The sequence below is a fragment of the Dermatophagoides pteronyssinus genome, unplaced genomic scaffold (genome assembly GCF_027571235.1).
Source record: "Dermatophagoides pteronyssinus isolate colony J.1.1.1.1 unplaced genomic scaffold, Derpt_VIB-CSIC_2022.12 sq0010, whole genome shotgun sequence".
Classification (NCBI taxonomy): Eukaryota; Metazoa; Arthropoda; class Arachnida; order Sarcoptiformes; family Pyroglyphidae; genus Dermatophagoides; species Dermatophagoides pteronyssinus.
Window position 1 is genome coordinate 306,081 of NW_027461534.1, and position 27,566 is coordinate 333,646.

Below are 27,566 nucleotides of genomic sequence, written 5' to 3' on the forward strand. Positions count from 1 at the left end.
TTGTTTTTTTTTTGAAATTAAATTGCAAAATAATAACCTAAATATATTGTTCTCTTAATTAAAGATGAGAGTTTGATGAAACTATGTAAAATATTTTATCATCAAATTGATGATAAGTGATAATTGATTAATTAAGTGCAAATGATTGCAAATATACTGCGTAATGATATCATTCAAAAATCCAAAATAGTAGTATATATAAGATATTGATTTTGATCGAACAAAATATCATTGATTATAAATCAAAAATCTCAAAAAAAAAGAAATAAATCAAAAACTACAATATTTTCTGCTTGTTTTTGAAAATGAAATTCAACATAATCATCGTTTTTATTTCGTTGGCCATTTTGGTCCATTCATCATATGCCGCCAATGATAATGATGATGATCCTACCACAACCGTTCATCCAACAACAACCGAACAACCAGATGATAAATTTGAATGTCCAAGTAGATTTGGTTATTTTGCCGATCCAAAAGATCCACATAAATTTTATATCTGTTCAAATTGGGAAGCTGTACATAAAGATTGTCCAGGTAATACACGATGGAATGAAGATGAAGAAACATGCACTTAATAATGCAATAAGATTATGATTTATTATGGTAATTCATAAATCAACGTTCAACAAAAAATCATAAATTTTTATTCCAATAAATTCATTTTTCTGTTGTATTACATGCTTGTCAATTTATTACAAAATAATAAAATTATTTATTTACAAAATAAAAATGTCAATCAATGATCAATATTGTTGTTTGAATTGTAAAAGTCAATAAATCATTACAAAAACAAATCTTGTTTCTCTTCTTGGTCTATTTAAGTCGACATACAACCATCCGATTGATTTCATAGCGAAAACATTGCTTTTTTTGTCCAAAATTGTGATTATCAAATCGAAACAACAAAGTGAACAATTTTTTTTTTTCGTTGAAAATGTACAATTCATTTGGTCGAATTATATGGACCATAATTGGTTTCATGATTATCATCCAACAAATCGAACAGTCATCTGTACTATGTAGTGGTGGCGGTGGTGGTGATCAACATTCAGCAACTACAGCACATCCACCAAGTCATCCACGTTTTCTTTGTCCAAAACAAAATGGTCGTTTTGCATGTCGTTTAAATCCACAATCATATTATCTTTGCGATAATTATGTACCATTTTTACAATTATGTCCAGGTACATTATTTTTTGATAAAGATCTAAAAGATTGTAAATCGGCTGGACATTTTAAATTGGAAACCGAAAAACCAAAACACTGATGATTGAATAAAACAAAACAAATTTTGATTAAAATTTTGTTGAAATAAATCAATTTTTATAAATGAAAATTTAAATAAAAATTTACCTTAATTTTGAATAACACAAATTGATTATTATTGTGTCATCATTTTATAGAATAATGTCGATGAATTGGACATTAAATTTTTGGGTGTATCGAATTCAATAATTTTTCCATGATCAAGTACTAGTATTTGATCATATGATAAAATTGTTTTTAAACGATGTGCAATAGTTAATACTGTACAATTAAAAAATTCATAACGTATTGTTTCCTGTATTAATTGATCGGTTGCCGGATCAATACCGGCTGTTGCTTCATCCATTAACAGAATTTTTGATTTTCGTAACAGGGCACGTGATAAACAAAGTAATTGTTTTTGTCCAAATGATAAATGATTTAATTGTTTTTCAACTGATTGATTTAACATTGTAATCATATGACCAAGATGTACTTTATTCAATGCATCAATTATTTGCTGATCTGAATAATGATTAAATGGATCAAGATTATTACGAAGTGTACCGGCAAACAATAATGGATCCTGTGGTATGATTGTCAATTTAGATCGTAATTCATGCAGACCTAGTTCATGAATATTTCGATTTGAAATCAATATTTCACCGGTTTCGGCTTCAATCAATCGAAATAAAGCCATTGCAAATGATGATTTTCCGGCTCCTGTTCGGCCAACTATACCGATTTTTGTTCCCGAAGGTATACAAAGATTTAGCTGTTTCAAACATAATGTTGATGAATTTTGATATCTGGCTGAATATTGAATAAATGAAATTGAACCATCTGTTGGCCATTGATTTTGATAAGTTTGATTACTAGAACAAAGCCTTAAATTGATTGGTACTGAATGGGCGGAAATAACTTCTGAAATAAGAAAATTTCGTATTGATTTTTGTTGTTTAAAATTAAGAAAATTTTTGATAAAATCAAAGAAATTTTTCCTCTTAATCTCTATTGTTTTGTTTTTGTTTTTTTCTTTTCGATACCATTCATCTTCTTGTGGTAGATTAGTATATTCAACTAATCTTTCCACTGTAACAATATTGTTTTCCAATTCAATTGATGATCTTATAAGAAAATTTAATGTACCAGTTATAGTCAATGAACTAGTAATACAAAGACCAACCATGCCTGGTGAAATTTTTCCACGAAGTAGTACACAACTTAATGATGTTATCAAAACAACCAGATTACCTAAACATTCTAATCGTACACTAAGCCATTTTGCAGCCGCAATACTCATATGCAATACACTTGTATTCATATCAATATTTTTGTAAAATTTTTGTAAAAACATTTCAACACGTTCAAATGCCTGTATAACGATAACACCAGCATATGTTTCATTAAATTGTTGATAAATAGGTGTTCGTAATTTTGATTCAATACGCATCAATTGACGTGATGTTGATACATAATATTTATAGATAAGAAAATATGCAATAATCAATGGTAAAAATAGACAGATTAAAATAGGTGATTCGGTTCCAGTAATAATAATAGTAAATAATGCACAGGCACGAAAAATTTCAATCATAAATGATCGAAGTGATGTAATTAATGTTGTATCAGCTAAATCAATATCTTTACTAAAACGATTAAATATTGCACCAGAATTAGCTTGATCAAAAAACCATATCGGTGCATGCATTAAACGATATAACATTGATTGATGTAACCATTGTGATCCACGAAGACAGGATAATTTCAATAATAAAGTTGCAATCAATATGAATATTGTCTGTCCAAAACCAAGTATTGCATATACATTCAATCGAATCCATTGATTAATCGGTTTTGATGGATCAATTAATTTCATTTTAATCAACATATCATTCATCCATAAATTGTTTTGAATTATTTCTGAACTATTTGATGATGATGATGATGATATTTTTGAATCATTACTCCATGAACTAAGCCACAGATTTGTTACAACAACAAAATAATGTCCAAATGTATAGCTAAATAATATCAATAACAATGGTAATAAACCAACAGCACGAATATAATGCCAATAAATACGAAACGATATTGAACCAGTACGTGTAATCGTTTCACTGTAATCGATTTTCAATTCTGATTCTTTTTTCTGTGTGATTTTTGAAAATTTTGTAAAAATATTCGTCCGTTTCTTTTTGTTACTATCATTTTTGATTTCTTTTTCAACGGAATGATTTTTGGATAGAGAAATTTTTCGCATTATACTACCACGACGTGTAAACGAAGCAAATTGTCGTTCTAATCGTTGTACCATTTCAACAAGAATAGCATAATCTTCTTCTTCTTCAACAATCAGATTATTATCATCATCTTCATAATCATCGTTAATAGGATTATCGGTTGAAAGATCTTTGGTGGTTGATGAAAAATAAGTGGTAAGAAATTCAGTAAATTCATTTTCCATATTAATCAAGTCTTGATAATTTCCACGAGCAACAATAGAACCTTTATTCATAAGAAAAATTTCATCAACATTTGGCAACAAAGCCATATTGTTTGTTGTGAATAATCGAATTTTATTTGCTAACAATCCACGATTACTAATGACACGTCGAAATACATGACGAGATACTCGTGAATCAAGAGCAGATAATGGATCATCTAATAGATAAATATCAGCATCAGCATAAACAGCTCGTGCCAACGAAATTCGCTGTCGTTGACCACCACTCAGATTATCACCTTTTTCACCGATCAAAGTTTTATCACCATTAATCATTTGTTTGATATCATCTAACAATGCACATGCATCAATAACTTTCCAATATCTAATCGGATCAAATACATTTCCAAATAAAATATTTTCACGAATAGTTCCAGAATGAATCCAAGAATTTTGTGGAACATATGCAATTTTTCCATTAACATGGCAAATACATTGATATAAATTTTTTGGTTTTAAATTCATCTGACCTAAAATGGCTGCCAATAATGATGATTTACCCGATCCAATCGAACCAACTATTGCACATAATTTTGATTGATTAATACAAATATCAATATTATCCAAACGAAATGATGATCCAATATGTTGTAACCAAGTAAAACGACAATTTTGTAATGAAATTTTTGTTGGTATTTTGATCATTGTCGATGAAATTGATGATATCGCTATCTGGTAGGGATTATTGTTATTAATATCATTTTTTGATAATGTTGTATCAACATAATCATTATTGATGACAAAATTACTGATACGTTTTAAAGAAACTGAAAACATCATCGAATTTGTAATTAATTGTGGTATAAAAGCTACTGGACGTCGAATTATATTGAATATTGCTAATGATACAAATGCTTTTTGTGCATCTAAATGACCACCAGTATTGGCATTAATGTAAAGAAACAATGAAAAACTTGAAAGTGCAATAAAAAATGGTGCCGATATGAATGCAAATGCAATAGCTGTTGAATATAATGCTTGATGACGAAGATTTAAATATTCTAATCGTCTTGATTCATCGATACGTTTATGAAAGAATTCTTCCCATGCATATAATTTTATTGCTCGTATACCGTTTAATGTTTCGGTTAATGATTTCATTCGACGATCTTTGTATTCAAGTAATTTTGTTTGTAATGATCGTATTCTAGCTCCAATAAACGTATTGATTAATAATAAAAGTAATAATACACCTAATCCAGCTAATGATCCATATCCAAGTAGTTGCCATAATAAATAAATAGCAATTATAATCTGCAATGGACAAATCCAGAATAGATTGACAATTTTTATATATTCAAATATATGTTGTGTATCGGTGGACATAAGATTCACAATCTGTCCAGATGTATTTGGATTTTCTTTTTGTTTTACTTGCGTATTCGTTATGATATCGATATTTTTTGCCAAAATTAAACGTCGATAAATAGAAGCCATTAAACATGAACGTATTTTCAATGCCAATACCATTAGATGATAATCCGAATAAGAATTTAATATTGATTCATTTACAAACAATATAAACATAGAGATTGCATAAAAATATCCATGCCATTGTGGTTGTTGATTTTCAATCATCGATGATGTTGTAAATTTAATCAAACGATCCAATAATAATGGACCAATAAATGTAATCAATGTTGGTATTAATTTAATGAATGAAATTTGAAGAAATTCACCACCAAATTGATTGACTAAAATTTTAATCAATTTAAATGATTTTGAATATTCATTCGATTGTCGAATCAATCGGCGAAAGAAGTTTTGTTCTAAATGTTCAACAGGTATTGAAGTTTTGAAGATATCTTCAGTAGTTAATGGTCGACGATAACCACGAAAAATTGTACGACTCATCCATATGAAAATTGTTCGACCAAATAATGTTGTATTTGATTCGGGATGTACGAAAGACGAATGTTCAAAATCGGTTAAAAAACAGCCGAAAAATTGAATCGAAAATAATATTGCATAAAAATAATTGAAATGTAACCAAATAATATTGATTTTTTGATGAAAATCATCATGATCATCATTATGATTAGAGATAATAATTTGATGATGAAAATTTTCCTGTTCACTATATGATTGATATTGAAAATTAGGTAAATGCCATTGACATTTTGAACATAATTTCCATATTGAATAATCACTATTATCAATTTGAATGTATATGGATAAAATATTCCAGAAAAAATTTAACATTGATATTAACCAATAAAAGCAGATAAATTTTTGATGTTGTCGATTCAATGCAGGATTAGCAAACATGTAATAGATTACAAATAGCTATTGATACAATAGAAAAAGATGAAATTGCAAATAGTTAAATTTTACTTTTTACTAATAAACATTCAAAAAAAAAAACTTACCGAACAAACAAATGATAAAAAATTTGAACAAAAATATTGTAATGCTTCACCAAAAATATCATATTTATACAATGATAAAATTATTGAAATTTCAATCAGATATGTAAAGATAATAATACCCGCAAAGATCTGATTTATTTATAATTTGATTATTAATAATTTAAATTAAAACGTTTTTTTAAAAAGCTTACTTTTTTAATTTTATAATATTTAGTTGTTTGATATGAATCTTTGAATTTTCTAAATTCATTCATATTGAACGAATTTTTTTTGTTTGAATCATATTTATATTCATCAGTGATGGAATATTCTTCATCAACTATTGATTCATTACATTTTGAATTTTTTATTAAAAATGAAATAATTTTATACGAAAGAAAAATTGTAAATAATCCTAATAAACTAGTTTCATGATGAAAGCATAGAATTATTCGTAAAAAATTCAGATTAATATCAAATAATTGTTGTTGATGATGATCTTGATCATTGAGATTAATGTTGAACAATAATTTTACATTAAATATTAATGGTTTGGTTATGTTTATCCATCTATAATCCGGTTGTTGTATTGCATTCATCAAATCCGATTCATTTGATTGATCCGTAATCGGAAACGGATCATAAGTAATATAACAAATATCATTCATAATTCACAAATGAAATTGATTACATTCGATATTGTATACGATGTGTGTGTGTGTGTCGAATCAAATTGAGTGAATTAAAAAAAAAGAAATTTGAACAAAATTATTGGTAAAATGGGAAAACGAAAATTTGCAATTCAATTGACCATCATTATTGTTATTCAAAATATTTATAAAAAAAACAAATTTAAATCATGAAATACAGGTTGGTTTAAATTGAAAAAAAAATCATATTTGATTCACAGATGATGATGAAAAATGCAAATGTTTGATGGTGATGATGATGATAAAAGCCAGAAAATAGATTGAAATAGGAAAGAAAAAAACTTCCTCATCATCTGAAAAATCTGGTTTTGTGGGTCAATTTTGTTTTGTTTTTTGTTTGAAAAAAATGACATAAAGCAATAAATGTCAATGTTTATAATCTTTTATAACAGACAAACAAACAAACAATATTTTGTTTGTTTCACTCTTTCTATGTAGAAAAAAAACAATGTAAAGAAAGCAGAAAAGATGAAAAGTAGAATAAATCATCAGAAAAAGATGATGAACAATATGGGTTTTTCTTCGTTGGGTTTCACAGGGTTTTTTTTTCGTTTGTTTGCTGTACTTGATTCACGATGCAAAAAACATCAATCGACCGACAGACAGGTATGAATTTATTTGAAATATGTAACTCGATGAAATGATGAACAATAATAAAAATAACAGAAGAAAACAAGAGAGAAAAAAGAATCAAACAAAAAAAAAATATTTCGTCAATTGAATGAAATTCTTTTTCAGAAATTGATTTCACATTTTATTTGTTTAATTGTTGTAATTTTGATTTTACATTCACAATAATAATAATATTATTAACACATATCATCAATCTATGCATGTAAATTCATAATCGATAATTATTTTTTATTTATTAATTTGATTAATGAATGATGATGATTCAACCGAAACAGAATGATCAAAATTATCGATCGATTGATTGATTGACACAACAGAAAATAGGTAAAATTGATTCGTTTTGTTTGTTTACACGTGTATGCGAAAAAAGTTGTTGAAGTGTCGACTGAATGTAATTTTATCACCAAACAAAGGATGAAAAAAATTTCATTTTATTACAATGAAAAAAAAAGTTTGGAAGGGAATGAGGTGAAACAAAAGCCATCATTCTATTATGTGATGGATTGAAAATTTTTTTAAATTTTTCATTATCGATGAGGCAAAAAGAGAAAAGGAAAAAAATCGATAACATTTACAATTTTCGTTGACAATATTGGGCATTATTTGTCTGTTAGCTGAAAAAAATTGTTTTGATTCTTCACACACACACACACAGTTGAATGATGATTTGGAAACATGAGAATCCTACATTTAAAATTGATGATCACATGAAAAAAACTGATGATAATTTCAATACAAACACTGAAACGTTGAAATAAAATCAATGGGTAATGTTTGTGTTTGTGTAAAAAAAACAAAAAATTTTCCAATGAATTTTGAAATTTTTTTTTTTAATATTACACTTACATAACTGAAAGAATAAACATTTCAAAGTTCACATTTCAAATATAAAAGTAAATTTTTGATTGTTTTTCAATTTTGTTTTTTCCCAAGAAACACACACACAGTTGTCATTTTGTTTATACAAAACAACAACAACATAATGAATCCATAATGTTTACTAAAATATTCATTTGATTTTGATTTTGTTTTTACCATCAATCCATCCATCCATCCATCATCGGGTTAAAATCAAATCATAATTATCATTTCAACGCATTCGACATTGACATACCACATCCATTGATGCACATAATAATAATAATAATTGTACATCCTTACATATGGCGCTTTCTTTCGATTTTTCTTTCAAAATATATATAATTTGGTTGGATAAAAAAAATTGAAATTATTCAAGGGCATGATATCATTAATAGACAACATCATTAGCAAATTTTTTTCTTTTTATCCTTTGATTAAATTCCTATCTTTGACACATTTACAAAGAAAAAACAAATCATTATCATCATCATATATAAGTATGGAGTATAGGGTGATAATAATAATGTGAGGAAGATAATGCAACAACTACAGTTGAGTAATGAATAAAGAATTTTCGGTCATGATCAATTAGAAATTTAATCATCATCAAATGAAATAAATAAATTCATCAACTATCAAGGTTTGGACATAAATCAAATTTTTATTGACAAAAAAAAACGGATATAAATCCAGCGGAAAAAAACATACACACCAAAAATACAATGAAATGAAAAAATACAATAAAATTATCACATTCAAGGAAAGAGCAAAAGTACAAAAAAAAGAAATTAAATAAAGAAAAGAGTATATAAATAGCTATATATTTTGTTTTTGCTATTCACAATTCAAAGGTATGATTGAAATCAATCAAAAAAAAATTTCAAAATCACTAGGTTTTCCGGTTGATAATGAATGGAAAATGATGAAAAATTCTTTTTTACATCAGAAAAAAAATTAAATGAATGAATGAAATGGCATTCAGAAGTTGATGAAGGAAACATTATTTTAAAAATTTCCTGATTGCAGCGTAATGACCAGAAACAGATGAGGACCAGATTTTTGTTCGGATGATAATAATGGATGAATCATTTCATATTTTCATCATCAATCAGATCATATATTGAACGTGTTGATTGAGTAATTTTTGATTCTCTACTTGATGATGATGATGATACACCACTACTATTACTACTATTACTATTTAATTGTTGATTATCATAAACATCCATTGGATATAATTCTTGACATTGTACCTGTGATGAAGTGGCTGATTTTACTGACCCGCAAGAACTAATATTATCTTCTTGATCACCTTCAAATGGTGATCTTGTTGCTTGTCGAAAATTGATACGATTTTGTACATTACTCCATGAAATATGATCGGTACAGGTTTTGAATGCTATGTTGAAGGGAAATTTCAAAAATTAACAAATTTGAAAAAAATTCTTTAAAGAAAAAAACTTACCACCATATTGTTGTCGACTATCGGCAAATGGTTCACCTTGTAATGTTACCTCCATATTCATACGACGTTCTTTGAGAATTTTTCTGGAAATTTTCGAAAATAAATACAATTTTCGAATGTAAAGAAAAATTATAATAATATATGCATTGATCAGATTGGCCATTATTGTTAACAGGAATTTTTCATGTAAATCTATAATTAAAAGAAATTAGAAATGAAACTTTCATAATGATAATAAACACATACGTAACGTTATTGTGGTAAGCCATCCTATCCATATGATAGCGGTTATAAAACTACAAACAAAAATCCATCTTGATTCTTGATTATTAAATGTTTTTATCGTAAAAAATATGATAAAACCAAATAATATGACTAATAATGATAATGGCAATATAAATTGTGGTTGTGATAGAATAAAACGATTTGTATCGATAAATGTACAACGTGTTGATAATGAATCGAATGATGAACCAATCTGTAATTGATGCATTGTAATTAATGTTAATATTAATTGCATTATAACAAATATCAATGATAATGAAATCTGTGCAAATGGTGTATTATATCGTAATGTTGTTGTAGATTTTTTCAATAAAATTTGACACCAATAATTATAGGATTTGACAAAAAATCCACTTAATACAATACAATAGGCAAATGGTAAACCTGGTATTAAGAGAAAAAAAACATTTAATTAACATCAAATGTTAATTGAAAAAAAAGAAGAAAACATACCAAATTGACGAACCCAACAAACAGTATGTGTAATTGGTAATAGATAAGCAAAATTGATTAGAAAACAAAAAAATAATCCAACAAGAATTTGATAACCAATAATTGTAGTGCCCAATGCAACAGGAAATATTAGAATAAAATACAGGACACATATCAATACCATAATAATGCCTAATGTTGATAAAATTGAAAGAACAATATACCATGTTCGATAAAGATTATTTTCACTAATCAATGATGATTGTAATGTATCTAAATGTAATCCAAAAAAAAACAACAATATAAAAATCTTCAGTATCATATATACGGCATAAGAAAAGAACTTACCGGAAAATAACATATTAACACTTTTATTTTTACTTTGTGATAATTGTAATGTACAATAATTACAACTTGTACGACAATTTATAATATGGCTATGGCCATTAATATTTGTAGCAAAAAAATCCGAAATATTTGACCAATTTAATGAATTAAAAAGATTAATTTTTTTTGCTTGATTTGATAATATTTCAAGTTCATAATGATTATCCGAATTGATTGGTTTATAATCATTAAGAAAATAATTATTATTACTTAAATCTTCAATAATATTTTGTTTTAGTTCATTTCGTAAATGAAAATTATAAAGACAAAGTTCATCAAATTGTTGTTGTTGATTTACAGTTACATTTAAACATTTATTTGTCACGAATTTTATTATCGATGTACTTAATGTTTTACTAAAATCCATTAATCGTTTAATCTCTTTAATGTTCAACATAGCTTTTCGGGCATATTTACTATCAAAACATTTTGAATCATGTTTCTGTGTATATGGTGAACAATGAAATTTTCTTTGCCAATATTCATGTAACCAATCATTGATCATTTTATTTCCTAAACGTTGATTATTAATATTAAAATATTTTGATAAATCATCTAATGCAACGGTCATTTCTTGATCGATTGAATGATCTTTTTGATAACGTTTCAAAACAATACCATATTCAATAGTTTTTCGATAATTTTTTAATGAATTTGTTGCTGCTGTTTTTAGATATTTATCACCAATCCATATAAAACGATCTAAAATATATTTAGATGAATATTTTATAAGAAATTCATTAATATCCGTATTGGTCAATAAAATTATGATGTTTGTATCAAGTGTTTGTGTAAATGATTGCCATTCATTTGCAAACATTGATCGTCCAATATCTTTAACGGTAATCTGTATAGTTTTATCCACACAAATGTTCATTTTATTTGCTTCAAATTGAAAATAATTCCGAATGAATTCATTTGAATAAACAATATTGATTGTCGTCCATTTCATTCGTACACAAAGATCAATAATCATACGTGATGTTAACATTTGATGATTTTTTTTCATATCAAAATCGGCTACATTATTTTCATTGTTTGTTAAGAAAAAATTTTGTTTCTCATTTTTTGATGATTGATGAAAACTATAGACAAAAGGATTATAATCACCAAGAAGATTTAAAAACTGGTTCTTAAAACGTTGACCAAGTTGATGAACAACATTATTATCATTAAAATTGCCATTTCTATTACCATCATTATTGATCATTGAATTTTGTTCACCAGCTAAACTAAGTACAGCAACAACTTTAGGAGTAAAATTATAATCAGACAAAATGGTAGCCAATTTATCCTCTTTCAATGTACACAGATCAAGCAAAAGAATATTTAGATTTGTTGATAGAGATGAAGGTTCACCGGACAATTGTCGTTGCTGTTGTTGTTGTTGAAGTTTATTATTTATGCTATTAAGTGAATAATAGATGGCCATAAATTTTTCAAATATATCTATTTTGAATATAATAGTAATAAAAATAAAAATTAGATTGGAAAAAAAACATGTTATACATTAGTAAATGGCTCATTACCTGGATTAATATGGCCACAGGTATAATTCACGCCATTTGATGATCGTTCTACATTATGTAATGGTATGAATAATGCAATTGTTGCCTGTGCTAATTTTATCGGTACCAATGGTAATAATGTTTGATTTATTTGATTCATCTTATTCAATGCAGCACATTCATTCGAATTTTGACAAAGAGAAATTAATTTCATAAATGATATGGTTGTACCATTCATAGCATTGAATTTGATTTTCATTTTTCCCATTTGTATACCGTTCTCATAATCAAAACGACCAATTTCGTTCCACATGAGCATATTATGATGTCGTTGTAGATGAAATATATTTAGATTTCCAACAAGATAATTGGATTTTGGTGTGAAACGAAATTGACTTCCATCTAGACTGGTGAATCCATTTTGTTTAATAAAATTATAAATCATTTGTGAATCTTGTCGAACATGTGAATGAAATTCCGGACATAAACCGCTATAACTTTCGGGACAAAGTTTTCGTCGAAGATATTCAAGACCATGTGCTATAGCTACAACCGAATGTATTATATTGGTTGTACGTGAACTTATTGTTAAATTTTTCATTCGTAAATTTGTCTGAATTTTATTACAATTAAAACCTTTACAATTGTTAACTTTTTCCCAATATTGTACAAACCAAGGATTTTTCTGATTATTTTGTAAAGATAAATCAAAAAAATGTTCTTCAAATTCGGTTATAATATGTTCATCTGGTCCTAAACTTATAGCATTTATCATTGTTTGTGATTCTGGTTGTTGTCGAGCAAATTCTTGCAGTACATTTTGTGAATCAATCGTAACAAACATTATTTCATATGATTGTAATCGATTATTATTGTCTGATTGTTTTTCATTAAATTCAAGAAATTTTCCAAGATTTTCCGGTGATAAAAATACAATACATAAACGTGATCCAATTTGTGAAAATGTTTTCAGGTTTTTAATTGAATTTGGAATATTATTTTCATTGAATGCTTCTTTTGTTGCAATTTGTATTCCATTTTGTTGTGCTTTATGTTGAAAATATGAAAATGCATCAACATGACGATAGGTAACGAAATTATTATTTTCATATAATACTGAAACATATGTCCATGAATATTTTTTCAGAAAACTAATAATTGCATCAACATATATATTATTTGGTAATGAAAAACCAAGAAATTGTGAATAATGACGAATATCATTATATTTAATTTCACGTGCATCGGTTGCCAATACAGTCATATTTAATGGTTTTGTTAAATCTAATACTGAATCAATAACTTTTGTTGTACTACCATCAACAATAAAACCGGCTAATGATTCGGAATTTGGTATCTGTACTTTATAATCACCAAGTAATAATGAATTACTTAGAAAATTTGATACATCACGATAAATTTTCTGATATGATGAACATGTATCAAAAATTAATGTACCAAGATGTACACCGGGCAGAATATTTGTATCCTGATTAATTAAATCGATTGTCCAAATGAATGCTTCAACATTTTGTATATTATCGAAAATTGTTTCATTTCTTTCGCAAATAAATGGATTTTGTGCTGAATGTCGATGTATATCAAAAATACCGCTAACAATAAGATTATCCCATGATGGCATATAAATAAATTCTGGACTTTGTGGTTCACAATGAATACATTTTTTTAGATTTATACAATCCGAACCAATAAATTCCGTTTCATTATATTCTTTATGTCCATTAATGAAACCATTAAATTTATAGAATATATAACGAACATTTGGATTTTTAATCAATGCCTGTTGATTATGATTATATAATGCAACATTATCAAAACGAAAAAAACCATTCGAATGATCATGTTTGAAATTCAGTATTTCAATATCTCTAGCCGATGAACCATCGGATGCAAATTCAAATATATCAAAATTTTCACTTTTAAATTTTTTATCCATTTCTGAATCGATACGCATTGAACGTGTATTAAGAATATATTTGAGAAGATTACGATGAAAATCAGCATAAAGCATTTCATTACAGATTCCTTTTTCATTTGCACAGGTTTGATTACGCATTCGTGCGAAACCTTTTTTTAAAAAAAACGGGGGAAAAATAGAAAGAAAATGATCAATCAACAAAAAAAAATATTATAAAAAGGCAAAAAATAAACTAAATTAGAGGAAAATTGTTCAAAGATATTCACAACAACAACAACAAAAAGAAAAAATTTGATGAATAGACAAACCTCCAACAATAGATAAAATTGCCTGCATTGTATTTGTCGTGATCGTTTTATCAAACGATGAAATTGTACGTAAACATTGTTGACTATTCATGCCACATTGTTGTATAAATTGATGTAACATTTTATCTTTTACTTTTGTTGATGATGATGATGATGATGATGGATTCGAAACAAGATCCAAAAAATGATTATCAAAATGATTTATATTGCCAATCGATTCGCGTATAAAAATAGAACCTAAATACTCTTCTTCAAAACCATAAACAAGTTCAAGATTTTGATCACGTACAATTATAAAATGTAAATTTCCATTAAAATTATGATCATTGTTATTAAATTTATTGTTCAATCGATATGATTGCATTAATTTGATTGTATTTATATAATTGATGAAAAGAATAACAACATTTGCTCCATTTTTATGATTTTCGATCAATTTATTTACTGTAGTATTAGCACCATTATTACTATCGATAAATTCGATTGATATGAAACAAATTTTTTCCTGTATAGCCATTTCTTGAAAATGATGAAACATTGCCGATGAAACTAAATCATCCGGATCGATTACTATCGATACATAACGCCAACCAAAATATTTTAATTGTTCTATTGTTGTTTTAATCAATGATTGACTTGTTGTTGCTGTTTGCAGGATACCATGTTTTGGACCAAATGGAAAATCCATTATCGATAAATCTTGTGTTGCAATCAATGTATAATTGATTGATGAAACAAATTCAACAATTTGTTTATAATGATCACGTGGTAATGATGATACAAATGCAATTGGTTGTACTTTAGCATCCGAACTAGTTAAATGTGCTAATTCTTGTGTTGCATAAAATGGTGATGAACATGTATCGATTAATTCTAATTTTATTTCAATACCAGGTATTAAATAATTATTTTGATTAATTTTTTCAACAATCCATTTTGATGCTTCATAAATATAATATGCCGGTAAATTTAATTCAATTGAACAATCTAATATTGAATTACCAATTTTATGTAATGGAAGTAAAAGACCAAGTGTAATTTCATATGTTTCAACATGCATCATTGAAACATCTTCATTTGATAACATTTCTTCATTTTCATTACTATTACTAGTTTCTTTCAAATCATTAACTATGGAATTTGTCTGCGGGTATCGATTTTGATGATGATGATGATTATGTTGTCTTTGATTTTGGCTTAAATTTTCGTGACTAGTTTTATGATTGTTATTGTTATTTAAATCTTCATTATTACTAGTACTACCACCATCGTCAATAGTCATACCATTATCATCATCATTATCATCAATATTTTCATCATCCAACATTGCCTGTGTACGTGATTGACGAAATTTAATACATGATTGACAATCATTATTATTATTACAATTACTTTGATCTAATAAATAATCTGAATCAATAAATTTAAATTCATTTCCATTATATAATAATAAATCTTTATATAATCCTAATTTATCAATTGAACTTAAACTCATAACAGGCATTTCAACTTTATCTTCAAGATCACTTAGATAATTGAAAAATAATTTTCGTTCAAATTGTATTAGATCATCGCACCAAAAATTATTGTCTATTATTGTTGTTGTTGTGTTATTATTGTTGACACAAATATCATTACGTGCAAGATTAAGTGCTATAGACATGAATACAATATAACGTATTGGTGAAAATGAAAGCCAATTTTTCCAAATATCATTATCAAAATTTTGATTATTGATAGTGAAACAATCCTGTGCAAACAAGTTTAAACCAAAAAATAATTAAAACATTCAAATAAAGAGTTAACATCTATGTATGAAAATGATAATCAATCAATCAATCAATCAATCAATTGAGTCATATTGAAAATGATAAATGAGGAAAAATATTCAAAACTAACCTTTGTTTCTTTCATTAATGGTACATTAGGCAGTTTTGATGTTAATGTTAATATTTTTGTTGATTGTGCAAGTTGTTTTAATTGAATTAATAATTCCGGTGATGGTATAATTGTAAAGAAAAATTGATAATTATGTAATTGTTTATCATATTTTTCTGATAAAATTTTGTTAAATGTATCAATTCATTTTGATCGCTTGAAATAATCAATATTGGTATTCGTTTAGCCGGATGAAATATGCCATTAATAAATGTATAAAGACGATTTTCAAATTGTGACCAAATAATTTTATCATCCAATTCAGTATTGATTGTTGGCAATTCTAATATATCACTAATACAAATCTGTTCATTATGTGTTAATTGACCTAGAATTTTGACCTATTAAACATTCGAAAAAAAAATAATGAAAAATATTGATTATGGCCAATGATTTTGATTGAAAATATTCACATCAATAATATACTTACAATATATAATGAATCTTCATTACGTGAAGTGATTATTGAAAAATGTTTCCATTCAAGTATATCAAGTAGATTGATTATTAAACTGGCACGAAATGGTGCGGTCAATATTGATTCGGATGTTGTTAATGGTATGATTGGTATATGTTTATCCAATGCTTCTTTATTGTTTTTATCGAAAATTTGTGCACCATCAATAAATGCTAAATCCTGTATGATTGTTGTTCGTTTTGTTGAAATTTTTTCCCGATTATCATCATTATTTATAGTAATGGCTTGTTCAACAGGTACACATTTCTATATTTGTGAGAGAAAAAAAAATTCAAAAGAAAATTTCATGTTTTCAAATGTAATTTAGAAAAATTTTTGAAAAAAACATACCAAATGTTCAACATGATCAATGTTTGATTGTTGTTGTTGACCATTTTTATCAAAATCATTGATGAAAATAATTTTAGCACCATAAATGACTTGTTGTTTGGAATTTATCACTCCATTTTGATTTTTATTATTATTCATTAACGATGAAAACAATGGAAAAAGATTCAATATTGATAATGTTTGATTATTATCATTCGATGTTTGTTGTTGTTGTTGATGATTATTTAATAAATTTAATGCATATTTTATTGCATTTAAATAGATTAATGAATCACGTTTTTTGATTGTATTCAATTGACAATCAAATTCAGGTAAAAATACTGTAAAATATATATCAGCATTTTCATTTATAAATGTAATATTTTTTGTTTCAATCGATAAATATCGATTTTTACTTATCAATTCGATTGAATATGATAATGGACATTCAACATTAACAGAATTATCAACACCTGTTGTTGGATTATTATTATTATTATTATTTATTTGATGGCCATAGACAATAACATCTGTAAATGGACATAACAATAACAATATCCATAATAATAGTAGCCATAATGATGATAATGGTAACCATAATATGTAAATGAACTTTGGTTTCATTTTATTATTTTATTATTTTCCTACTGTTTTTTTTCAATGAAAGCGACCTGATGTGGATGATGATGAAATAAAAAAAACAATAACTACAGGTAAGAAAATGAATTTTTCTTTTTCCTTTTTTTTTGTTCTTCTTCTTCTTCTTGTGTTTATGAAGGTAAATGATGTTTGGAAAAATTTAAATAAAATAAAGAGGCGTCTACTGTAATGATGATGATGATGGTTGCCGTTATGGACATTATGATAATTTTCATTCATTCATTTCATTTCATTGAATTTGCATACAAAAAAAACAAACAGACACAAAATAGAATCGACGGTCAAATAGTTTTGCTTGAATGATTTTTGTTTTTTAGTTTTCAGTTGTTACTGTGGCTACTATTTGGTTGTTTCATTGTGTCTTATGGATCACGATCATCATCATCATAATCATCATAATAATGATCATAATTGACATTTAGTACAAATAACTTTAAATGTTCATTGTTTGTTTGTTTGTTTGTTGTTCAGTTGAATCCAAAAAAATTATTTTCTTCTTTTTCTTTCCAAAGTTGTTTTTGTTTTTCGTCATTTAGGCAAACAAAATTTTCTTTTCCAACGGAGGATTATTGTTGTCGTAACCTGGAAATACGAAATACGAAATTGTTAGTTTTTTTTCTGTTCAAATAGAAATGATTTTTGTTCTTGTTTTTTTTTGTTTTTGCCTGGCTTTGCTTTGATTTAATGAATGGTCTATCAATCCAATTCCCTTTTGAAAAAAAACGATACATATCTAATTATATAAATCTTTCGACTGAAGCAAAAAAAAACAAAAAACAAAACAAAAGAAGAAGAAGAAAAACCTGAATATATCATATTGAGATTATGTGTAATCATCGTGATAATCATTTTGATCAAAAACAGAACAGAACAGTAAAAAAAACATTGAAATAATATTGAAACAAACAAAACTAAAGATTAAATTGGATTTCATCCATACTGAAAAAGATCCTGGAACCATATTTGTCTATGTAATGTGTGTTTATGTCTTTGATTTTTTTCTAGATTAAGATCTGTTTCTTTCTCAATCTTTCTCAGTCTTGTTCTCTTTTTATTTTGCTGTTTTTTTCGCTATTTGGTTTTGAATCAAGTTTTTTTATGGCCCTTTTCTCATTTCAAATCAAAAAAATGACCAAAAAAAAAAAAAATTTTGACATTCAAAATAATAGCCAAATGGAATGATTGATGAAAAGTATGTGTAATCAACATCAAAAAAATTACGTGCAAACAAATATTTTTTGCTGGTCAGTGTTTTTTTTTTGTTGATCATTCAAATCTGACAAAAATATTTCCAGAAATAACATGGCTGGACAACAAACAATGATTGATTGGAATGAAATGAAAAAAAATGTCCTAGAATATTTCCGTTTCTTTTTGATTTGAAATTGGTTGAAATTGTGTAAGAAAACCAATGAAACAAAAAGGGTGAAGGAAAAATGCACAAGGCTAAACCAACCATTTTCATTTTAACCGTATGCTTCGCGCATAAAATTTAACATCTTTATGTTATCATCTTACCAAGGTTCAAGTGCCTATAGGATTATCATGATCAAAATGACCTTTGCATCGGAAAATAAATAGAAAAAACGGCTATTTTAACCTGAAAAGTCAAAATGTCAAAAAAATCAACATTATCCCCCTCCATGATACTTGTTTTTTCCAGCAAATTGAATTTTTCTTCCAAAATGGGGAACAAAATAAATGTAGAACAAACAAAAACAACAAGTTTGCCTTTTTTTAGAAAAAATGTAGGATTTTGTCGTCGTCCCTATCACATAGATTTTGATGTCAAAATCGATTATTTAATTGGTCAGATTTAATTAGAAAAAAAAATAAGTTTCGAAAAAAATGATCCAAATTTAGTCAGAAAAAATTTTGAAACTTTTTTTTGAAAAAGGTAAATTTTTTTTCATACATTGAAAGTTTTCCATTCCAAGAAGCCAATCATTTAAGTTAAATTCAATGAAAAAATCAATAATTAACATCAATACCGTGGAAAAAAATTTACTAAACAGATTTTTCTTTACAAACATTACAATTTTTTTTCCTCTTCTCCATTATTATTTACCGTTACGAATCGATCAAACACCATGGTTTGCTTACCTAGACATCTTATGAAAAATGTATAAGGTGGTCGTCAATCACAATCGATTATTGATCATAAAAACAACAAAAAAAATTGCTTAAAGGTGTTTGGTGGTTTGTATGTTTGTTTCCGCAATAAATATCCGGAATAATGATATTCAAAAAAAAAAATAACAAATGATTGAACAGGTGTCAATTTTGAACACATAACAAAAACATCTTGAGGATAGGTAAAACTGCATACCTGTAGGTTTTTCTCTCTCACCTCATTTCATTCATTCTCAGCATTTATTTTCACACACACACACACACAGAGAGAATGACAGATGACAGGACATGTTTTTTTTCTCTGTTCTTTATAATTACAAATGTTGAAAACTTTTCGGTGTTCAAAAAAAAATCAAATCCATAAATCGATAATGATAGATAATAAATAAAAAAAATCTAATCGATGACAATTATCAATAGATAAATTGATTGATTGATCGATCGATCGAATAGAATGGAATTCAATCCGTAGAATTTTGACTTTTTGAATCCTTTTTCCAAAAATATATCCATTAGTTTTATTCAGGTTTTCTTTTTTTTTCCACATTTGACCACAATGATAATGATGATAATAACGATGTTAACGATTATCGATAGGTTTATCAATGGTTATTGTGTGTGCGTGAGTGTGTATCCAAACCGAATCGATTGAAACAAGTTTTGTTTTTTTTTTTGTTATTCGATAAAAGAAAAAATGTTTTCCTTACATTTCATAAGAAAAATTCTTTTACAATCACTTCTTTTTTCCCCTCATCCAAAACTTTATTCAATCGATTGTGAATAGACTTGTGAACTTTTTTTCTTCCAACAGAAAAAACAACATGATGATGACCGTAATCTTTAAGGTTTTTTGTTGTTGTTGTTATTGCTTTCCCTCGAACGATGACAACAACAACAACAAATGAACATGAAGGACATCATTGGTAACATCATTTATTCAGCTTAATTTTTGTTTCAATAGACAACGAAAAAAAAATAATGTTAGTCTGGTCAATGGGTTATTTTTACACAATCACACCTTGATTACCACTGATTGACTACTGAATTTTTTTTTATTTTCATCAATCACACACACACACACATCACAATAACTGACCGAAAATAAAAATCTCATCGACTTTTTCTCCAACGGAATTTTATGTAAAAAAAACCATTCCAATCGAAAAAAGTTTTTTTTTATAACCAGGTAAGTGTGCAATCAACAACAACAACAACAACAACAAAAAAATCAGGTTATTCACCATTCATCATCATCATCATCGCTGTATTGATAATAAAATAATCTCACCAAAATAAAAATAAAAATACACAACAAGAAGTAAACCTGCCGGCAACTTGATCTTTACGAAATATTTCTTCTTTGGTTTTTTCTTCTCATCATACATATTATAAAATTTTATTTTTGTTGTTGCTGAATTTTCTCGGATAATGATGGTTATTTATTTTAGTTTTTTTTTGCTTCTTCTGATTAATAATAAAAACATTTGAGTTGAAGAAATTGATATTGATAATGTGTGTTTTCAAGGACCGAAAGAAAAGGTTTGACCTTAATTTTTTTCTGTTTCCACAAGTAACTCATCATCATCACCTAGTATATACTAGGTTATTGATCAGGTTATATTTTACATGATGATGATGATGATGATGGCAGTGAAGAAGCAAAAAAAAACATCAAGAACAAAATATTTTACCGATTCATTCGATAATTATGATGATGATGATGATGATTTTCTTTCTTTTTTTACAGTTATTCATAGTATTCAAATGTTGAATATTTGATTGAAATAATTGAGTTTTTGAAGACAAGAAGAATTATTCAACCGAACCAAAAATCGAATGATGATTTTTTTGGCTATTCAAAGAAAAAATCAATAATTATGAAAATCATTATGCTGATGATGATTAGATTAGTTAGTCTAGTTTTTTTTTGTTTTGTTTTTGGGCATGCAAATAATCATCGATTAATCGAATGTCAATGCCATCTTCGATAATGATTTTAGGTTTTCGTTTTGTTTTCAGGAAAATTTCCTGTAAATTTCTGTTATCGTAAAATAATTACCTAGATTTGAAAAAAAAGTTTCCAGAAAGTAAAAAAAAAGGTATCACGATTCATGTACAGGAAATGTAACAAAACAGAGATAAACAACAACAGAAAAATGTCAACCATAATGACATTCATTTGATGGTCATTCTTGCTTTTTATTTCTGCAAATTTTCATTTTCATTCAAGATAATTGTGGCTTGTTATCAATATCAACAACAACAAAAACATCATAATAATAATGATAACGATAGTGAGAATATAATATCTTCGTCATCTTTTTTCACATTTCACATTTCATTTCGTGACTTTCAAACACAAATATGGTCATAAAATGTCACCTTTAAGTCGGTTATTCGTAAAGTAATATTTGTAAGATTTTTTTTTTTTTTGTGATAACCGACATACAATCAATGTAGCCTGTTGAATGTGTTGCACGTGTTGAATTGAATTTGAATAAATCATTTTTTTTTGCATATCAAAAAAAAAAATCAAGATTTTGTCACGTATTTCAATGGGAACACACAGAAAAAAAACAAAAATCAATCAAACAGTTATGACAGCAGAAACGATTAACAAGAACTTGATGGCCGATTTGTCTCGTTCAATTTTCAAAAAAAAGTGGAGAATAAAAAAGCAGAAAAAAGAAGAAAATCCATCATAAAAGACAGAATGAAAAAAAAACAAAAACAAAATTGATCAAATGGAACAAAAAGGAACTGAAAAAAAAAGTTTTGTCAAAAAACAAAAATCCGGGATTCAAGAATGTGAGCAAAAAAAAAATCGCTTGACCAGAAACAAACATGACCTGTTCTGGATATCACAAACACACACACAAATGACCCATACACAGTGTTGTTGTTCTTTGGTCGATTTTTCATTTGACAACTTTGATGATAATCAACCAACTGAACAACATTTATCCAAAATAATTCAAGTGAAACAATTTAAAAATTATTTTTCTCGTCTTATTTATTTTAAACATAACATTTTCACACACACAAACACAAACACAAACACAAACTCAAAAGTGACGAGGTAATCTTTTGTTTCCTCGTAATTTTAATTCGATTCGAATTGATTTAATTAAAATAGATTTTCAAGTTTTTTCTTTTTTCTCAAGATAATCTTTTGGGATAATCTTTGATTTAATTTATTTGAAAAAAAATCACTTTAATAATCAATAAATGTTTGATTAATGAATGGAAAAATTTTTGTTGTTTTTAAAAATCATGTTTTTTTTCGACGATTGAAAGAGTTGATGGAGCTGGAAAACTGGAACATTTCTTCATTCATTTTGATGTTTGTTTGTTTGTTTGTTTATGTCAAATCTAATTGTTCAGTTCATTTAAAGTTGAATTGAATCAAATTGATAACAAGGCTAAATGTTTTTTTTTTTGTTTTTTCGTTTCGAACGTTTCGAGCATTTCGAACGTTTCGAACGTTCGAATTGTGAAATCAAACGTAACGATATATGTGAGTAGCGACAACCAACAACGACAAAAAACGAAATGGAAATTCATTTTTATATTTTTCTTTAAAAAAATAAAAATTTCAAATAAAAAAATCTTAACACTTTATGCACACTTGTAGATAATGACATACATTTGCATAATTTGAAATTATCTAAATTTAAAAACTTTTACTTTTTTTCCATTCATTTTTCTTTTACATTCAAATTATAATGTCCAAATCATCATCATGTTCCAATTGGATTTTTTTTTCTGTTCTTCAGTTTGTTTGTCATACAGTTTCCATCCAAAATCATCATCAACATGATCATCATTCAGTTGATGAATGAATGTCTTTATTATTATTTTTCATAATTTCCCATTGATTTTAGTTTTAAAATTTAAAAATTATACTAAATGCAAAATACAAACAAAACGCACATGCACTGTATATTTATGAACATAATGAATTGCTACCGGATATTTGATTTGTTTTGGTTGAGTTTCTATTGTATTCAGTGAGTTACCTGAAAAAAACTACATTTCCTATTTGAATTTTTTCTTTCTTTCTTTGTTTGTCAAGATTTTTGTTGTTAGATTTGATTCAAACCCGAAAACAACATAAGAAAATTGCACATTTTGGTACTTTTTTTTGCAAACATTTACCACCTACATTTGTTAAGGAAAACAGTTTTTTTTTTGTTGACAAAAATAAAGTTTACCCGAGAAGATTTGCTGAGAAAAAAAGAACATGGCATTTAGAAAATGTTTTTTTTTTCTGAAAAAAAATTTGACTAAAAATACTAAGAAATTTTTCCTCTTCTTCCATCAGTTTTGTAATGAAATTGATGCTATATTTATTTTTCAGTTTGTTTTTTTTTCACAGAAAATCAGCAATCGATTTACCTGGGTTAAATGTTTATTTTTTTTGTACTTCTATCAAGATTGTTAACGAAAGAAAGATTAAAATCCTATTTGGGTTGGAAAAAAAAGAAAAACACTTCATTTCAGACTAACAAGGTATGCAAAACAAATGGGCACATAACACATCGATAGAAAAAAAAGTGAGAAATTTTATTGGAAAACAAAAAATATTTCCAGAAAAAGAAATTCAACAAAGTAATTACTTTTTTCGTTGTTGTAATGTTGGTGATGAATTGTATTTCAATAAGCAAAACAGGTGATGTAATGTAATATTTCTTTTGAAAAAAAACCACACACACACACAAAATTTTGTCAATAAAAACAGAACGATGATAGTGATGATGGAAAAACCACTAAATAGGAAAAAACGAAGAAGAAGAAGCAAAAAAAGGATTCAAAATGGTAATGATATTATTTTTGGTGGTTTTGATGATGATGATGATGATATTTATTTATTTTCTTTCATTCAATTTATGGTCGAAAGTACTCGCCCAAAGTTGAAAATCATTTTGCTTTTTTTTTACTTTGATTTGAATTCAAAGACGAACGATGATGGAAATATAGCTAAATATGGAGTTTTCAATGTTTTGCGGTTGTTGAGAATGTTGATTTTTTTGGTGTTTTTTTTTCGATTCGATTTTGAAGAAAAAATCTGGAACAACCAAAAACAACCAAAATTTTTTCTCACACAAAAAATTTTGGTTTTGGAATAAAAAATCACAACAAACAAAAAATGATTTTTGATTGGCACTTGGTATTGATTGATGAGAAACAAAACACACACAAACACACACACACCAAACACCTGAATGATGCAAGATGACCACCTGAATGATTCTTTTGATAAAATTTAAAAAAAAATTGAACAAAATTCAACAGTTACAATATTTATGTTTACAGTTGGTTGCACATGGATGATTTTATTTGGTTGTTTTTTTTTGATGAATGAAAATTATGAAAATATTGATACACTGATATTCAATATTTGATTAGATTCTGAAACTTTTTTTGGAGAAAATTCTTTTATCCAAAAACCAGAAAAACATTCATTCGATATATGATGATTTTGTTAGTGTAAAATATCGAGCAAAATCAACAGATAAAAATCAACAGGTAAACAACAACGAGACAACCATATCATCAATATGAATGACGTTGGAATATCTTTTTTTTAGTTGTTGTTGTTTTTCATCATCGTTTTGTTTTTGTTTCAATGAAGAGAGAGAGAGAAACAAAAATTCAAGACAGAAAGAGAGAGAAATTGCATTGGCTCACCTGTTTATCAATGATGATGATGATCATCATCAATAATCATCCCATTGCAACATCATCAAAGATTCATACTTTTTTTTTTTTTGTTACCTGGCTGGCTAATCATATACGATGATCATGGCGATTAGAACTATAGAAAAAAATCCCTATTCAATTCAATTCAAATTTAGATCATTTTTGTTCACATTGAATAGGAATTATATTTGCTTGAAACAGAAAAAAAAACTAAAGCAAAGATAGAAACAACCATCATCAATATGAATTTTGAATTGAATGCGGCTTTATTTTTCGTGGGATAGTAGTCATTTAGTTTATTGCTGCTGCTACTATCCTATGGAAAAAAATTGGACAATATTTGCATGCAATGGCGCCTGATTTTTTTGTTTGAAAACTGGATTCAAAAAGAGAAAGAAACAATTCGGCAATATTTTCATTCATTCATTCATTCAAGAAGAGAAAACATTGGAAAAAACAAAAACAGAATAAAAGAGAAGTTGTCCCGCAAGTTTCTCGCTATAAACATTTTGTTGTTGTTGTTGTTTTTCGGATGGTCCGTTTTATTCAACAACAACAACAACAATAAAAATCGAAAATGAAATCACCATTTGATGATGAAAAGATGTTGTTTTGTTTTTTTTTTTTTGGATCGATGATGATCTGTAAATTGTCCAAGTATTGAATGATATGGATTCAATCAATAATCAATAGAATTGTTGATTGAATTCAAAAAGAAAAGGAATCTTTGTTCTATGATTGATTATTGATGATCGATTTGATTTGATTCGAGCATTGTTTCTCTTTTTCTCTTGGATGTTATTTGTTAATTTATCTGGATTTTCGTTGAATTTTTTTTTTTTAAATAACGAAAGTTTTTCCAAATGATACGTTAATGATAACAGGCATATGATTTTTCTTTATGTTTTTCTTCCTTTGAAATTCGTGATGAAACAAAAAAAAATCGATTACATCAATTTTCTTTTTTGGATGAACAAACTCAATCGTATGTATAAATATCGACATAATGATAGGAGAAAGTAAAAAGATTTGAAAGTTTTTTTTGTTTCTCTATGGCGCCCATTCATTCATCTCGTTGGTGAATGCAAGGATTAAATTCAACAAAAAGAAAATTGACTTGAAAAAAGTTTTTTTTAAAAAAAACTTAATACAGTGGCACATCTTAACAGTTGAAAACAACAATGATTACTTTTTTTTTTGTTTGGATTCAACAACAATGTTCAATCAACGAAAAAAAAAACAGTAAAATATAACCATGATATTTACGGATTTTACAAGTAGTTTCTTGTCTTGTATAGATAATTTTCTTTTCAATATGATTATCATAATCATCATTTTTTAACCGGAAATAATGATGATGAATTTTCATTTCTGATCAATTTTTTTTATTTCTGGTGGTTAAATATGTGTTAAATTGTTGTTTGTGTTTTTGATTTTTGCTTTTGAAAAAGTTGTTCAGTTGTTTTGGTTTGGTTTTTGGGATGAATTCAATTATTCAACTTTGTTTTTGCTCACGAATTTTTCATTTACTTCGTAGAAAAAAGAAAAGAAATACTCACGATATTTGATATATTTAAGATGTGGTTGATGGATTTTGTTATTATTAATTTTTTTTGCTGCTTTCAGGCTTTCTAAAACGGAAATGATGATGTGTTGAACAGATATTTATGACTTTCTTTACATTTGTTTGTTGTTATATTGTCAGTGCGATGGTG

At 26.9% G+C, this 27,566-nt stretch overlaps 4 protein-coding genes across 4 annotated transcripts; 2 read left to right on the forward strand and 2 right to left on the reverse strand.

Annotated features, from left to right (window-relative positions):
* Window positions 1–296: 296 nt before the first annotated feature.
* LOC113788510 (ATP-binding cassette sub-family C member 3-like) lies at window positions 297–7,967 on the reverse strand. Its single transcript, XM_075821443.1, has 4 exons — window positions 6,315–7,967; window positions 6,124–6,252; window positions 1,357–6,040; window positions 297–1,266 (listed from the first exon to the last, which is right to left on the reverse strand). The coding sequence occupies exons 1-3, from the start codon at window positions 6,768–6,770 to the stop codon at window positions 1,385–1,387; spliced, it is 5,241 nt and encodes a 1,746-aa protein (XP_075677558.1). The 5' UTR covers window positions 6,771–7,967; the 3' UTR covers window positions 297–1,266; window positions 1,357–1,384.
* On the forward strand, window positions 306–676 carry LOC113788516 (major mite allergen Der p 23-like). The gene has a single exon (XM_027337975.2). It carries the CDS (start codon window positions 306–308, stop codon window positions 576–578), a length of 273 nt encoding a protein of 90 aa, XP_027193776.1. The 3' UTR covers window positions 579–676.
* On the forward strand, window positions 938–1,377 carry LOC142645371 (uncharacterized). The gene has a single exon (XM_075821445.1). It carries the CDS (start codon window positions 938–940, stop codon window positions 1,268–1,270), a length of 333 nt encoding a protein of 110 aa, XP_075677560.1. The 3' UTR covers window positions 1,271–1,377.
* Window positions 7,968–8,957: 990 nt separating the features above from the next.
* On the reverse strand, window positions 8,958–25,729 carry LOC113788509 (uncharacterized). Its single transcript, XM_075821428.1, is given in 12 exon segments — window positions 8,958–9,705; window positions 9,772–9,963; window positions 10,018–10,440; window positions 10,510–10,761; window positions 10,837–12,324; window positions 12,405–14,471; window positions 14,631–16,380; window positions 16,530–16,675; window positions 16,678–16,909; window positions 16,999–17,292; window positions 17,377–18,597; window positions 24,768–25,729. Coding segments are annotated over 11 exon segments (7,761 nt in total). The 5' UTR covers window positions 17,980–18,597; window positions 24,768–25,729; the 3' UTR covers window positions 8,958–9,391.
* Between the last annotated feature and the right edge of the window lie 1,837 nt (window positions 25,730–27,566).

What these genes read in the sequence shown, in the direction of transcription:
- LOC113788510 (XM_075821443.1), bottom strand. Translation starts at nt 6,770, where the DNA reads ATGAATGATATTTGTTATATTACTTATGATCCGTTTCCGATTACGGAT. An exon ending in AATATTATAAAATTAAAAAA is followed by an intron (nt 6,253 to 6,314) that starts GTAAGCTTTTTA and finishes TAAATAAATCAG; the next exon opens with ATCTTTGCGGGTATTATTAT. An exon ending in TTTTATCATTTGTTTGTTCG is followed by an intron (nt 6,041 to 6,123) that starts GTAAGTTTTTTT and finishes TTGTATCAATAG; the next exon opens with CTATTTGTAATCTATTACAT.
- LOC142645371 (XM_075821445.1), top strand. Translation starts at nt 938, where the DNA reads ATGTACAATTCATTTGGTCGAATTATATGGACCATAATTGGTTTCATG.
- LOC113788516 (XM_027337975.2), top strand. Translation starts at nt 306, where the DNA reads ATGAAATTCAACATAATCATCGTTTTTATTTCGTTGGCCATTTTGGTC.